Source organism: Benincasa hispida, chromosome 4 (genome assembly GCF_009727055.1).
Source record: "Benincasa hispida cultivar B227 chromosome 4, ASM972705v1, whole genome shotgun sequence".
NCBI lineage: Eukaryota > Viridiplantae > Streptophyta > Magnoliopsida > Cucurbitales > Cucurbitaceae > Benincasa > Benincasa hispida.
In genome coordinates, this window is record NC_052352.1 from 36183368 (window position 1) to 36198620 (window position 15253).

Consider the following 15253-nt stretch of genomic DNA (forward strand, 5'->3'; position numbering starts at 1 on the left):
AAGATTCAATTACTAAATTAATGTGAATAAGTTTCATATTAAAATTACAGGTTAAAATTAATGTGAATAAAATTCATATTAAAACTATAAGTTATGAGAGATTATGCACATTACAATATAATTGATATGTACATTAAATTAAATATATGATATTTGATCATTTGATTAATTAAGTTAGATTTAATTTTAATTAAATTTTCTTTAATTAAATTAAATAGTACAGGGAAATGGTGAGTGGGTGAGGTCAAGTATTAAGTATGCAGAGTTGTTTGCATTTAAAACAAAAAAAATCTCTCTAAATTTTTTTCACTCTCACTCTCAAAACTTACAGAGTTTTCTCTACGAAACACTATCATCTCTTCCCTTTTTACAAAGATCCCACAATCCTCTTCGTCCAAAGAGAATAATAGAGAAGACCTTTTAGTGGTGTTTGAATTTGCTCGTGGTACTTGCTTGCGTTGTGTTTTCCAAAACTAGGAGAAGATACCGTGAAGAATTTATCAAAGGTATTAATCTTCTTCCCTTTTCTCATATAGAGAAACATGCAACTGTCCTTAGTTATTTGTCCTGTATAATTTTTCTGTAACAAAATTGGACAAAAGCAATTACACGCTTCTATTAGGAATTCAATTCCTTCACCATTATGATAAGGAGGCCTAGATAGTGAAAAGTGGTTATAAACTCTTTTTGCTTAATAGAGGGATGGAGGTACTACCTTTCTGTCATGTTTGTGCCACCCAACAATATTTAGCTAAAGGGTGATGGGCTACAAGATTGTCTCATAAATTATCATCACCCGTCAAATAATATGAATAGATTGATACTGAAGTATCAAATGTAATATGCTACATCTATTATTGTAGCTAAGCAATCATTACATAACTTATCTTACATTGGAGAATTCTCACATGTATGACATACAATTCTAATTACAACTCAATTCAACGCACATATGCTTTGATTTAAGCACTAGTGTGAAATTTTTATTTTTAATTTTTTGTTAGAAAGATATTGTAAGTGTGGGGTGGGGGAATCAAACCTCAAACCACGAGATTGATAGTATAAACACTATGCCAGTTGAGCTATGCTCTTGTTGACGTGAAACTTTTTTTTTTTTTTTTGCACGTAATCATGTAAGCTCTTTTATTATCTATTTGAAATAGCATTCCACAAACCTACCTCAGCCTAAAAATCCTACATCAACATTAATTATGATAGCAAACCTTCAAAGCTTACTAAAATAGTTCGTTTCAACTTTTCAAAATATTTTAGTAGTTTTTTTCTTCTAAATTTTAGATTTTAACAGTAAAAAAAGTTTCAAACATCTAACTTTTTATCGAAGATATATTTCTTAATGAATATGTAAAAGAGCCCTACTCAAGATTAGTATTTTTTTTTTAAGGAAAATATTATAAGAAAGGAGAGGTTGAGAAAACACAAAAAAATCAACCATCCAAGTGAGAGTTAATTACGACCACCAACTATCTAGGAAAAAAAGAATCTCAACAGATATGGGTTTCTTCAAAGAAAGAGGAGCGGTTTTGATCTACAAAAACAACATCGAAATCAAAATTCGAAAAATCGATGTCGATGAAAATATTGAGGTCCCGATTTTATGGAAATATCGATATCGATAAAAATTTCGAGAAAAATTATGGAAATTGATGAAAATTGATGAAAATTGATGAAATTTGTTATAATTAGTTAATGAAACTTTGATTGGCTTAATTAGACTATAGTTGACCATTTTTTATCATAATTTTTATAAAGTAAAATAACATTTAAATGTCTATTGTAAATATGAGTGTAAATGTTGATGTAAAAATAGAAATTTAAAAAAGAAATATATATAATTACAAAATAATATAAAGTTTAGAAATATTTTGAGGTTAATTGATATGAAAATTATGAAAGTTTTGGATGGTTAAAGAAAGAAAAACTCACATCAATTCAAATTTGAGGTGGAATGATGTGAAAATTTAAAAAAAGTTTGAATGAGGTTGAAAATAAATATATGTTATTCTTGTGATTTTTTTTAAACAATTAATTTCTATATGAAAGTTTTGGATCCAAAATAAAGCTAAAAATTAAGAAAAAAATGGAAATTAAAAAAGGTAACACATGAAAAAGACTCAATCCTTTATCGAAAATGACAATGGCACGTAAAACATTAGTTTGTGGGTAATCATGACCATAGAATTGAAAAATTCGAATTGAACTAATGTAGTTAATTAAACAAATCGAAATTTTTTGAAAATGTCGAAATTTTGTTGAAATGGGGAATCAAATTATTCTTAAAATTTCCAAAAATCTCGAAATTTTGTTGAAATCGGGGGAAAATGAAATTTCCCCTAATCACAATTTTGAGGCCATCGAAATCTCGAAATTTGGATCAAAATTTTGAGATTTCAATGGAAATTTAAAATCGTGATCAGAATGTGTTTTATGAGTAATGCGATGAGCAGACTGGGGCAATGGGCAAACCCATTCCTTAGTAAGTCTTCTGATTTCGACAACCACATTAGAAATCTTCGTAAGATTAGTTGACTCGTTGCTAAGCAAAGAAACAACTTCAAGAGCATTTAACTCCACAAGTAAAAGAAGACACAAGAGGGGGGCGAATAGGCACTCAAATAAACTTTTAATTCCTTCAAAGATGGTCTTGGTCTCCAACAACTTACTCAGATCCATATTAGAGGAAGAAAGGGATCCTGCACAAATTGGAGATCCAAAATTGTCATGCACAATCCATTCGAAACCATCCTCGAGTTTAATTAAAATCTCTTTAGCAAACGTAGGGATGAGATATAAAAGAAACATCTAAAATAAAGAAAAACTCAAGGGTACACCACCCATAATATTATATAAAAAGAAAAACCTAACTATTTCATGTGACTTGATGTCATAGTTCACACTCCTTGAAATTGTTTATAGTTAAAAATATATACCAATCAAATATGTCATCCATCCTCATAGGGAAAAAAAAAAGATCTTTACAATTAAATACATCATATATAAACCAAAGTTACAGAAATAAAACACCAATTAAAAAAGAAAAAGAAAAACACTGTTTTTTGCTTTTATTTCTACCAAAAAAAAAGTGAAGAAGAAGAAAAAGGGAAGAAAAAACCAAAATAAGGTGTTGAGGTGGGGGCCACTACAGTACTACTACCCATTGTCTTCTTAAGACTTGAGATTTAAGACTTTATAGAGAAAGAAAAGAGTAATCATTATTAGTGGGTCCCTCCAATGAATAATTGCTTCTCTATATGTATGGTATATATATATATATTTGATTATGACTTCCCATATTTTTTTCTTTTTTCTTTATTTTTTAATTAATTATGTCTTAAAAAAACTACTCTTCACTCTCTCTCTGTCACTCACTTTTACGGCCTTCCTCTTATTCTTGAAAAATGGAATAAAAATTATAAATACTTTATTTTTAAAAAACATAATTTATAAATTGTTTAATAATAACAAAGACAAATTGCGTTAAAAAAACTGAAAATAGAAAAAAAAGAAAAAAAAGAAAAAAAAAAAAAGAAGAGGGATTTCATGTTCCTCAAATTTACAGGGAGAGAAGATCAAGGGTTTCTTCTTCTTTCCTCTATTTCTCCATTCTCCTCTCTCCGCCTTTAATCTCAGGTTTGCCCTTCGATTCATTCTTCTTCTTCTTCTTCTTCTTCTTTGATTCGCTTCGATTCAATGTTTTCTGCTTTTTGATGCCCTTGATTTTTGCTTCATACTTCTTTCAAGGGTTTTTTTTTTTTTTAATTGTTTCTTCTTTTCTTCATTTTCATCTTCATTTCTTACTTTACATCTATATCTTTTTGTTCCTGAATTTTCTTTTTAATTGGGTTTTAGTCTGTGAATTGGGTTTGCTTCGTGGTGGTGTTGGACTCTTGGGCTTGGAGCTCGTATTGGGGAGGTTTTCCCGATGGTTTTTTTGATTGTTTGATTGGACGGTATGCTAGCGATTCCCTTTTTGAGTTTGATTGTTTTGGAATTCAGTTTATTTTGTATTTTGGGTGATTTTTTATTTTTTATTATTATTTCGACTTTGGATTTTAACGTTCGGGTTTCTTTGATGTTTGTCTTTTTATTTTTGCAGTTCTTTTTTTGGGGGGTACGTCGATATAATGGTTCGTTGAAGAGATTGTAGATGTTGTTGAGCTGTTGAATGACGGAGAATTAATTTTGTTTGATTTGGGGTGTTTGTGTGCTCTTTGGAAGAAGGGGTACGGAGAAAAATTGAATCGAGCGGGTGGATGGAGAAAGAAGTTTTGGTTCCAATTAGGGACAATGTGGCTGATGAAGCTCTAATGTTTGATCACAGAAATATGGAAATCAAAACTGATGAGAATGAAATTGATATTCAGAAGGCTGATGCTTATGCTCCTGCATCAGAGAAAGGTGAGGGAAGTAGTGTTGTATTCTCTAGAGAAGGACCTCTTGTGAAGAAAGAGTCCGTTCTAGCTCATGGTTGTAATTCCAGTGAACAGAGTCACAAGTCCATGCTTATGGTGACAGATTATAAGCAGGGAAAGAAAGGGAAGTCTAGTCATGAAAAGAAACTTAGCAGACAAGACAGATTTGAGTTGGGACGGTTGTTTCAAGGTGTTGTAAGCTCACATGATTGGGAGCTTGCAGATAGTTTGATTGCGTTGGCAGATCCTCAGACTCTTAATGATGCTTTGTGTATCACCTTGGATTCAATCTGGTTTTTGAGCACACAACAAGAGCTTCATGGAATAACTGGGTTAATTAAGAACATTATTGTGAGCGGAGCTTATGATTTTACGAGAGCAGCTCTTAGGACCTCGTTTCTGGCTTCGTGTGTCTCTGCCTGTCAGAGTCGAACAATGAGTCTTGCAGATACTGTAACTGTCATGGCACAGAGGTGAAGCATAAGTTCTTATTGCTACACGAGTTTATTTTTATGACAATCAAAATCATCTGCGTGACTCCCGTCTCTCTCTCAGGAATGTTTATTTACCGCCATCAGAAATCTTATCCAGAGAATTCTACAGCAGGCCAGCACCCTAACAAAAAAAAAAAAAAAAAAAAAAAAAAAAAAAAAAAAAAAAAAAAAAAAAAAAACACTATAAAAGAAAAAAGAGAGAAAAAAAAAAAGGAACAAAGAAGAAGAAAAGGATTGATTGATGCAGGAAAAATGAGATGGGAAACCAGTCTTAGACTCTTAACTTACAATTTCATAGTATAGGGCCTGACAGATATAGTGAACTGTTGGAACTCTCAAGTATTGTATTGGACAGAAAACAAAACTTCTATTAAGAGAAAGTGTAGTACAAAGAATTATCTGTCCAAATATGTAGCCAATAGCTATCTCCCTCAATCTAGTTATCATATATAATCCTTATAGCATCTTAGCTAACTGGTGACTTCATTTATTTTCATTTTTGGCTCTATTAACTTTTATATGTCCATTTCAATTATTGTTAGTTGAGGGGGGAGGATCCCTTGGGTGCGAACTGATGACCAATGGCTTTACTATTTCTCAAATGTGAATGACCCCTTAATAGTTCATTGTGTTCCTTGTTGAATCTTAAACAGAAGTTGTTTAAGTTCTCATTGTGCTCTTCTCCCAACTAGTTATGAGAAGTTGGAAAATGTTGACATTTTTCGTTTGGTTTCCTTGAATTAACTGACTTATAACTACGTGGATGCAAATAACTAAATCGAGTGAGTCTTGGTTCTGTTACGTTGGGGTGCTTTTAAGGATTTTGGCAATGGCAATATACATTTTTCTTCCTTGTAGTCTAGTACAAATTGTATAACTTCCATTTTTTTCTTTCACATACTAATTTTCTTATTTTCTCTTTCTTAACTCTTGCTGGTGAGGCAGGCTTGTAGCTTAGAAACGTTCTTTGTTCCTATATTGTTTAATTAAATCTAATATTATGACATCTGTCATTCAATCAAAATGTCTATAATGTGCAACAAGCCAATAAGTTTTTCCTTGTCATTCTGACACATATATTTCTACGTTTGACATTTCATTAATTGCAGGTTGCGTGAGCGTCTCCAAGAATGCAATGGAGATGAGGTCTTAAAAGCAGAGGCTGGTACTAAGGTTCAAAAGTTCACCGAGTGGGCTCTGAAATGCATAGGTTTCCATTCTGAGTGCCATGGAAATAAGGACCGAGTGACCCAGAGCTCAGCTGCTGAGATCCAACTTCAGTTATCTGCTTTCAAGATGTTCCTAGATTTTGCTGGCAATCAACTTACTGGAAAAGATTTTACGGAAGCCTTTGATGCTGCTTGTTTCCCACTCACTCTCTTTTCTAGTTCATTTGATCCTGGATGGGCAACTGGAATATCAGCAACGGCAATCCAAGGTCTATTATGTTTGCTGGTGGAGGGTGGTGCTGACAATGTTAACCAGTGCTTCCTTGAAGCTTCTCGCTTTGGAAGCACAGAACTTGTGCGCATTTTATTACAGGTACAGTAGATTGATGTTCGTATCAGCTTCTTATTTCTTGAGAAAGATCAGATTTGGTGGTTTTGAGGGTGAGCATTATGAAATTTGTTTGAGGTTTTTCTTCATCTGATCAATGTGCATCTGAAGCGTATCTTTCCAAAAGCTTCAACTACGCTGATAATTTTCTTTCTATTATGAGCCAAAACATGGAAGTATCATTGGGCTTCCTGAGTACTATATATTTGAAGATTTTTTCTATGAGATATAATATCTGAAGATTTGAAGCTGACTCTAGAAGTATATAGAAATTTTAAATTGATTATGTCAATCACATGTCACATCTAATGTCATACATTTTGACGTTTTGCTATGTATTGAATGTGGCATTTGGCTCCTGCATATGCATGATGTTCCCTAGTTCATCTGTTGGTTTGCGAATATTTCATTAAATTGTTTCACTCGATAGATATTCTTCATGTATTTTTACTAGCCGTAGTTTTTTTTTTTTCATTAATATTAAGTTTTATCTCAAGTTAGTTGATATTTTCTACTGCAAATTCGGTGGTTGCACATGGCCACTTCTGATGTGTAGGATAGCTTGTAAAAATGAATTATGCTTGAAATATAGAAATACAAAACTAGAAATATAGTTGAACATCTATAAGAATGTTCCATCACCCAGATAAAGTGTCAGAAATTATTATCTGCCCTATTCGATATCTATTTGGTTTTTTGTTTTTGAAAATTAAGATTAAAACACTATTCCCATCCATAAGTTTTTGTATTGTCTTATTCACTCTCTACCTATGTTTTGAAAAGCCAAAATCAAGTCTTGACAACCATTTGTTTTCGTATTTAGAATTTAACTAAAAATTGAAATATTTCTTTAAGGATGGTGAAAAATCATAATAGGAAAATTGGGAAGAGACAAATATAAATTTTAAATAATGGTTATCAAATGGGGTTTTGGTAATTAGTATTATTAATTGACAAGGAATTATGTTGTGTTCATCCATATTGTCTGATGCAAAATTTTATTTTTCCTTTACATGAATTGAGGAACCATGCCTAGCACAATAAGCAAAACGACCATTAATAACTTCTGTCTCATTACCCTTGTACTCACGTCTTCCCTATTTCTGATTTGTGAAATTTCTGTAGATTGCCCAAAGGAACAGTTTGGACGTTGATGTTGATCTTGCTTTAGGTTTTGCTTCTCACTACTGTAAGATTGGCACAATGGAGTGCTTGGTGGAAGAGGGTAACGCCATAGCTTTTTTGGGTCCTCTGATGAGAGCAGCTGAAAGGGGATGTTTGCCAGTTGTTGAGTGGTTTGTGAAAAGAGGTTGTCAGGACATGGAACTCTGCTTGGCCCTCACAGCGGCTACATCGAGCAGCCAAATTAATGTTGCTGCTTATCTTCTTCCCCATGTTCCTCAACACGTACTTGCTGCCCTAAGCATTGAAATTCTTAAGGCTGCTGGGGAGCGAAGTAGTGGTTCTCTTGATGGTGTGGAGTTTCTCCTTCATTCCAACTTTCTTGGTGATCCTTCTGCAACATATGCTGTTGCAGACAGTATCTCCAAGTCGAGCGATGAGTCTGTTGCTCCGGAGCTTAGGGCGTTTCTTCGGGAGCACTGGTCGGAGGCGGCTTATGTGGATGGGTTGAGACAAGGTCAAGAAAATTACTTGAACTTTGTGCGGATTTTGAGGTGGGGTGGATCCCCAATCTCTTTGAGGGATATTCCAGCACCCCTGAGGGTTGCAATAGCTTACCTACCATTGTATAGGGAATGTATAAAGGTGAACGGATACTTATTTTCGCAAAAGCTGAGGGGGCAGCTGGTTGAAGCCGCTAGAAGGCTTGGAGGTGGAGTGTTGGAAGAGGTGAGCAAAGGTAGGGAGCTCTTGGCTGTTTTGGAGCATCATCTTCCTCCATTTTTGCTTCACAAGTTCAAGGTTACTTAGCAAGACTCTTCGTCATTGTATCTTTCATCTCCCACTCGTTCAAACGAAAAAAAGAAAAGAAAAGAAAAGAAACAAGAAAGAAATGGAGAACAAGATAGAGAATGAGAAAGATAGCATTGCGGAATGTGATCGATATTCAATTTAATGGGATAGCGCGAAGCATTTGCGGTTTGGCTATTTTTCTTTCTAGCCTCTGAAGTTGATCTGCCTGGTTATTTTCGAGATAGGTGGCACTGTTTTGAATGAATGGTTCATCATATCTTATGTTAACGCACATGATGCTATGTAATGTAGGACGTGAAGCAACCATTGTTAGAAGGTTCAATCTGAACGATGTGTACATTACCGGTATATATCATCTTTTGTTCTCTGCACATGTGAATTAATGATAATGAGGAAACTTAATATCATGTCGTTAGTAGTGTCATCATCTGTAGTCTGGGTCTGTAACTAGCGTGTTCGTCTTGGAGGTCGGTACCAATGTTTTGTTCTTTTTATCTCTTGCTTTAATAATGAAGCTCAAGGTTGTGAGCTTTTCATATTCCCAGATGCAGCAAGCATGATAATTTTCTTTGGTTCGACAAGGGGAAAAGAATGTAAGAAACATACGGTTTTACTGTAAAATGGTGCAAGATCATATAGGTATAATTTATTCATATTAAAATAAAAGACGAATAGTATTTAAATGGCTACATCAACCCAAATGATGGAGGTCTAGACTCACAAAAAAGTTTAGAATTACACTAAGTATTTAAATTGTAAAATTTGAAAATTTAGAGACTTTTAATGGGTACAAATTAAGAGCATATTTGGTTTGTAATGTGGGTTTTGTTTTATGTTTTTAGATTTACTAGTTCAGCGAGTGTTTTTTTTACAGATAATTTGACTTCTGTTCCTAAAAATTGTTTTCGAATTCTATGATTCAAACGATGTAAATTTTGAAAACAACATTTTTATGTTTTTATTGTATCCAAAATTTTAATTTTAAAATTTAAAATGCAGAATTATATTAAATAAAGATAAAAACATTTAGAAATATAGTATGTCATGTTATAAACTCAATTCAATCTTTTAAAAATTAAAATAAGTATTATGTAGTATATTATTTAGTTCATATTTACACATACAACGATTATCTGATTAGCAGATACCATCAAACAAACAATAATGAATTTAATGAACCATTTGTAGTTTCACAGTCTGAATTAATTCATATTTACACATGCAACGATTATTCGAGTAGCAAATACTATCAAAGAAACTATACTATGTTGTATATTATAAGTTAGGTTATATTCCAAATTTTGTTCATATGGTTTGATAAAATTAAAATTAGATCATATGGTTTTTAAATCTAGAGTTTAGTTCATATAGTTTGATAATAACTTCTTATATAGTCCTTATGGTTTGTTAAATCCTCTTAAATGATTTCTATAATAGGACCTATTTATGAAACTTTTATCAAACCATAAAAAATTCTAATTATAAACTATAATATCTAAATTCTAACTTCTTCCAAACCATTGGGACAAAAATTTTAATTTATCTATAAATTATATAATATTACAAAATAATAATTATACAATTTTTTAACACAAAGTTATGTTCATAAATAAATTAATAATTGTTTATTATCAACTAATATTTAGTGGGTAACTACAATTAGTTTTCAATTGTTTAAATTAGAATTCAATTTTTGAATTGTACAAACAAATACATATTTGAAAACATGGAATACAACCTTATTTTCATTTAATCCATTGTTTTCAAATTTTCTTAAACATGCCCTAAGGATCACAATTTTAGAATCTATTTGAAGTTTTATTTCTTGGAGAAGCTATTTCCAGGGAAATTTGTACGGATAACCCAATTTTTAAAAAATAATGTCAATTGACTCCCAACTGACATTATCGCCATACCAAATTACGTAAATTCCCCTTCATGAATACTTATTTCATCCATATTCCAAATTATGATTAAACAATTAAATATGAAACAAAATGAATACCAAGTATTTTGAGATTAGAATATAAATGTAAATTTTATTCACTAGATTATGCTACTAAAGATGTTATCTTAGTTTAAAATTTTATTACAAAAAGTTTCGTTTAATCTAAAAAGTCATCTTGTTTTCAAAGTTATTTAGTCGTAAGCCTCACAAGGTAAGAAATTAATAAATTCTGAGATTAAGGTTGATAAATCATTAGACCCACATGAGACACACAATAGATCTTAGAACACCAAATAAGGAGTACTCCATCCCACCGTACTCCCAAAAACTCCCAAAGTATAACGAGGTGGGTAGAACATACATCGACCAAAAATGTTTCAACTAGACATCGGCCAACACGTGCGACTGAATAATACTAAATCGAGAAATTGATGATTTACACCATTGAATGTAGGATAAAAATGAAGTTTTGAAAGGAAGCTGTAGGGGAAAAAAACCCTTATACCAAGAGCCATAATTGGTGCATCAATTTGAATAATTAAAGAGTAACACAGCGTTCAGAATTGAACTTATGAATGATTGACAAGGGCTCTTCATTAATATAAACTTTGTTCATTGTACATTACGAATCACACGATGCCACAAATGAACATCCTTGTATCTTTATTCTAACATAAACAGTTAAAAGACAACGCTGAGCAAAGAAACTTTGAAAATTGAAATCATGAAATCCTCTCCTTCATCTGGAGGAGTTTCAGCTGACTTCAGTCCCAGACATCATGTGGCTTCTTTCCATTTTGATGAAGCATTCTACAATTACCAAAGACAGCAGAGAAATGCAAGAAACCGCAACACTAAGGATAATGGAAACTGTTAGATCTTATTTCTCGACTACTTCAGGTCGTACTCGAACATAGACGCCAGCTCCATCTGTAGGACAAGTGAAATTGGCCCATGAATACAATAGAACTTTAAATCACTTCTGAGAAGCTAAGAGAAGTCACTAAGAATGACCAAATGATGCAAAATCTTTAATACTAATCATAAAGTTCATAAATATAATTCCAAGCGTTACCACTTCCATATGACTAAATTCAAATATAAACCTATACATGTAAAAAAAACAATTTTGATGCTTTTTATTCCCATATTAGCCATTTCCCCATATATTTTTGCTTTGGCCAACTTTTTGAACAGTAAATGTTTTAGTAATCAGTCTTCTTTCTTAGAACAAGCAACCGTTGGAAGTTTGGAACACTGTAAGCTAACTACAACTTACAGCTGTCAAAGCACCCTCAGAACCCTTGTTTCCAGCTTTACCACCAGCTCGATCGAAAGCCTACACAGAAATAAATAAGGGACAAAAAGTGTATAATGATCAGAAATCACATAGCTCCTTTGAAAACAATTCTCTATAGGTAGAATACTTGTTGACAGTCAGTTTAGATCATATTTACCTGTTCTAAGTTGTCACAAGTCAAGACGCTAAATACACATGGAACTCCTACACGGGCATAAGAAAATGGCTTAAGTTTCTGGTGATAACTAAAAGATGAAGAAAGAGTAAAACTAAGATGGCAACATTGACATAAATGGTACTTCTCTAAAAAGATGGTACAGAGATTACTAGTATTGTATTTATCAATAATTCAATGTCCGAGTCTATCAATAATTTTAACACAGGTTTGCACATATAACGGGTAAAAGATAATTCTCATATCAGTTATCAAAAACAAGAACATAGTTCACTACAGCTCCCAACAGCTTAAACATAAAATCATTGCTGTTCCAACTCAAACTATTACCAAGCCTTATATTGAGATGCTTTAATAGGGGCCTTGCTCCGCTGAAATATAACCTATAACCTTGCTATTCCATTAAAAAGGAGATACTTCGACTGATGACCAAGGCCTTAAACATTTTTATATCAAATTAATTACGAGTACTGTTAACGTGCAATTGAGAGAGAAATATAAGCTTTAATTGGAGACACCATTTTTTTTAAAAAAAAGCCTAGGAATGTGCATATCATGACACAAATTTTATGTATCTGCATCTACTTATGAATCTATAGCAACCAGATGCTTGTCCTTTTCATACCCTGAAATTCCTTAATCCCTCATGGTTCATAGATGTAAAAACTGGAATAATGAAGTCAACTTCACTGCAATATTTAGTATTTAGTAACTCAAACGTTCTTAAATGTCTCAAGATATGATGGTCTTAGAATTCTTGAAGATATCAATAGGAATCAAAAGCCTTAACCACTATGTTCAAAGCTCAACCCGTGAGGTTGAACTTATAAAAGATAAGCAATTCAAAACAAAAATTGGTTAGAAAAACTTAAATTAATAGGGTAAAATAATAGAAAGTTCTACTAAACAACAGAAACAAGAAAATCAACCTGAATTCAAACCGGCAGAAAGTACTCCAGATGCAGAAGAGTTTACAACGGCATCATAGTGGGATGTATCACCTCTAATCTATCATAATGAAGTGGTTTGTGATATTAATAAGTGCACTCAAGACTAGAATATACAAAAGGACTTGATACATGTTACGGGAAATCATACCACAGCTCCAATGCACAAGACAGCATGGTACTTCCCAGATCGCCCAAGCCTTTCAGCAACCACAGGAATATCAAAGCTCCCCGGGACCCAGACAACCTGATACGATAGTGAGGTAAATAATAAAGTCAACATGTCAAGCAAAGTTAAAGTTCCATGCCAACTAGCAGAGGTCAGATCCACGTTTTCTCTCGATGCAAATCTGATGAAAGGTGTATGTTATTTATTATACTTGTTGTCTGTCAATGAAATTCAGTCACCCTATTATACTCGTACCCATAATATCTAGTTAAAATTGTTCACTTGTACTCATGACATACAGAAAATCTAGTTTCCCATGTTTTAAAGGCTAAAGGCAACTTTAAGCTCTTCCTAAGAGGTGAAGGGTCAACTCCAAATTTACGTAAAAAAAGTTTTACAAATCAACACATAATAGTCATACAAAAGTGTATTACCCCACTTAAACAAAAATTTTAAAAGGATATCTTCAGCATCACTACTAATATCAACTAAAATTAAAAATGTTCAAATTACCCCAACTCAAACCTTTAAATTTTATAAGAAAGAGGCAAATTAATATTATTCTTCTAATCATTACACGAGGAGCAGAGACTTAAATCCTCAGTGTGTTTTCACAAGTGGCTTGCCTCTTGTGATTCAAAGAAGGCATCAATCTCAAGGCTAAAAGTTAGAGTCTTGCCTCGGTGTGAGCCTCAATAGCCTTTTGAAACAATATAATTTCAAAAATTAATTATTCACTAGCTTGCTCTGCTTGGCATATGCTTAACGGTGTCATAAACTTGTTTTCTGTTTCGATTAATTAAAATAAATGAATCTAAGTTTCCAAAACTAGCAAAAAACAAGAAGATGCGACTTTCCCATGTTGTATAACGAAACGCTTACATCAACATCCTCGTCTTGCACTGAATAACTTTTGAATGTAGACAAAGCTCCCTCGAGCATTGGCCTTGTCACAATTTCGTTGAACCGCCCCACAACCTTCACCAAAGCAAAAAGATGTTAACAGTGACAAACCCATCAATGGAATATGCAAACATGAAATAACATAGATGTTATGGTTAAATCACGAGTTCATAGTCAGAAATGACTAGGAGGCCAAAAAACTCAGTTTAGACTCATGATAACAGAATTCACCCGGACGGCTGCAGCTAAAAGGCTTGTAAGAAGTTCAATTATATACATCACAAGAATACATAGGCATGGTTTGAATTGATTGTAGCGAATCAGAGAAATCACTCATTGTCACATAACCTTTGAATTGAATGCAGGCAACATATCAAAAGAACGTTTCTTAGAAGCGAATAATTTCACAGACGAGACAGCATCATCTAAAAGCATGATTCTCAACTAGGCAAACGAAAAGGAAAAACCACTTCAGATGCCTAGAACTCACAAGTCCAAAATTATTTTTTTTTTTAAAAAACGCCTGAGTAACCTCAAGAACGAACAGAACATCATGAATTAGAAGAAGAAGAAAGAGCGGGAAAGAGAAATGACCACAGCAAAGCGAAGGCCACCAGCTTTGGCAAGAGAGCCGACGATGTGGCGAACGGCGGCGGTTTGCACAAAAGAGGAACGGTGATCGTTGGTGGGGGAGGCAACATTAGGAAGCTTCAATTGAGAAGAAAAGGAGAAGGGTTGTGATTTTGCAGAAAGTGTCCCCTGGAATTGAAGTTGAGTGCGATTGAAGTTGGAATTGGAAAATGCGAGCGTCAGATTTTGACGATGAACCAAGCCCTGAGCGGGAGCAGCAAATGAGGCGGCCATTATCAACCCCAATAAGAAGCCACACAAGAAGAATAAGAAGAAGAAAGAAGAACAGTGGGGATTTCTGCTCGCTTGACTCTCTGAATTAGAGTGATGCATATTATATATATATATAACTTTATTACATGAATATGTATACACACTAATATACTATAAATACTACGTCGACAACCAAAATACAAATATTCAAATCAGCTTATAGCCACCTTGACTAATTTTATAGAATCATCATTAAATCTTAAAATCTAAGAAGTACAGATATTTTTAATTATGTAGAGAATCGATATTATATGCATAAATTATAAGTTAATAGTCAAATACATGTAAGATTTTTAGTTTAATTTAATAATAATAAAAGTAAATATTTTTCGTTAAAAATGAATATAGTTAAATGGTAATTGGTATGTATTCATTCCTTTAAAATTAAAGGTTGAAATTTTCAAATTTTCATTTATTATTTGAAGTGTAATATTCCATTAACTTTTAGTGAAATGATGAGCATCTTAATCAATTGAAAAAATGGTTATTTAT

General features: G+C 33.0%; 2 protein-coding genes across 3 annotated transcripts; one reads left to right on the plus strand and one right to left on the minus strand.

Annotated features, from left to right (window-relative positions):
* Nucleotides 1–3487: 3487 nt before the first annotated feature.
* Nucleotides 3488–8823, plus strand: LOC120075382 (ankyrin repeat protein SKIP35-like). 2 transcript variants are annotated; one of them, XM_039028723.1, is made up of 5 exons: nt 3488–3648; nt 3868–3968; nt 4115–4903; nt 6034–6466; nt 7607–8823. In XM_039028723.1, exons 3-5 carry the CDS (start codon nt 4272–4274, stop codon nt 8411–8413), a joined length of 1872 nt encoding a protein of 623 aa, XP_038884651.1. In that variant the 5' UTR covers nt 3488–3648; nt 3868–3968; nt 4115–4271; the 3' UTR covers nt 8414–8823. The 2 variants fall into 2 exon arrangements, with proteins under 2 accessions (XP_038884651.1, XP_038884652.1); XM_039028724.1 differs by lacking the exon at nt 3868–3968 and having other exon boundaries at nt 3498–3648.
* Nucleotides 8824–10940: 2117 nt separating this feature from the next.
* Nucleotides 10941–14809, minus strand: LOC120075079 (6,7-dimethyl-8-ribityllumazine synthase, chloroplastic). The gene is made up of 7 exons (XM_039028241.1): nt 14453–14809; nt 13838–13933; nt 12938–13033; nt 12769–12847; nt 11822–11868; nt 11644–11703; nt 10941–11294 (listed from the first exon to the last, which is right to left on the minus strand). Exons 1-7 carry the CDS (start codon nt 14720–14722, stop codon nt 11256–11258), a joined length of 687 nt encoding a protein of 228 aa, XP_038884169.1. The 5' UTR covers nt 14723–14809; the 3' UTR covers nt 10941–11255.
* Nucleotides 14810–15253: the final 444 nt, after the last annotated feature.

Coding starts and splice junctions, on each gene's coding strand:
- LOC120075382 (XM_039028723.1), top strand. CDS start 4,272: ATGGAGAAAGAAGTTTTGGTTCCAATTAGGGACAATGTGGCTGATGAA. Junction 4,904..6,033: donor GTAACTGTCATGGCACAGAG/GTGAAGCATAAG, acceptor CATTAATTGCAG/GTTGCGTGAGCGTCTCCAAG. Junction 6,467..7,606: donor TTGTGCGCATTTTATTACAG/GTACAGTAGATT, acceptor AAATTTCTGTAG/ATTGCCCAAAGGAACAGTTT.
- LOC120075079 (XM_039028241.1), bottom strand. CDS start 14,722: ATGGCCGCCTCATTTGCTGCTCCCGCTCAGGGCTTGGTTCATCGTCAA. Junction 13,934..14,452: donor GTGGCCTTCGCTTTGCTGTG/GTCATTTCTCTT, acceptor GCTTTGGTGAAG/GTTGTGGGGCGGTTCAACGA. Junction 11,295..11,643: donor CTGAGGGTGCTTTGACAGCT/GTAAGTTGTAGT, acceptor CTTGTCCTACAG/ATGGAGCTGGCGTCTATGTT.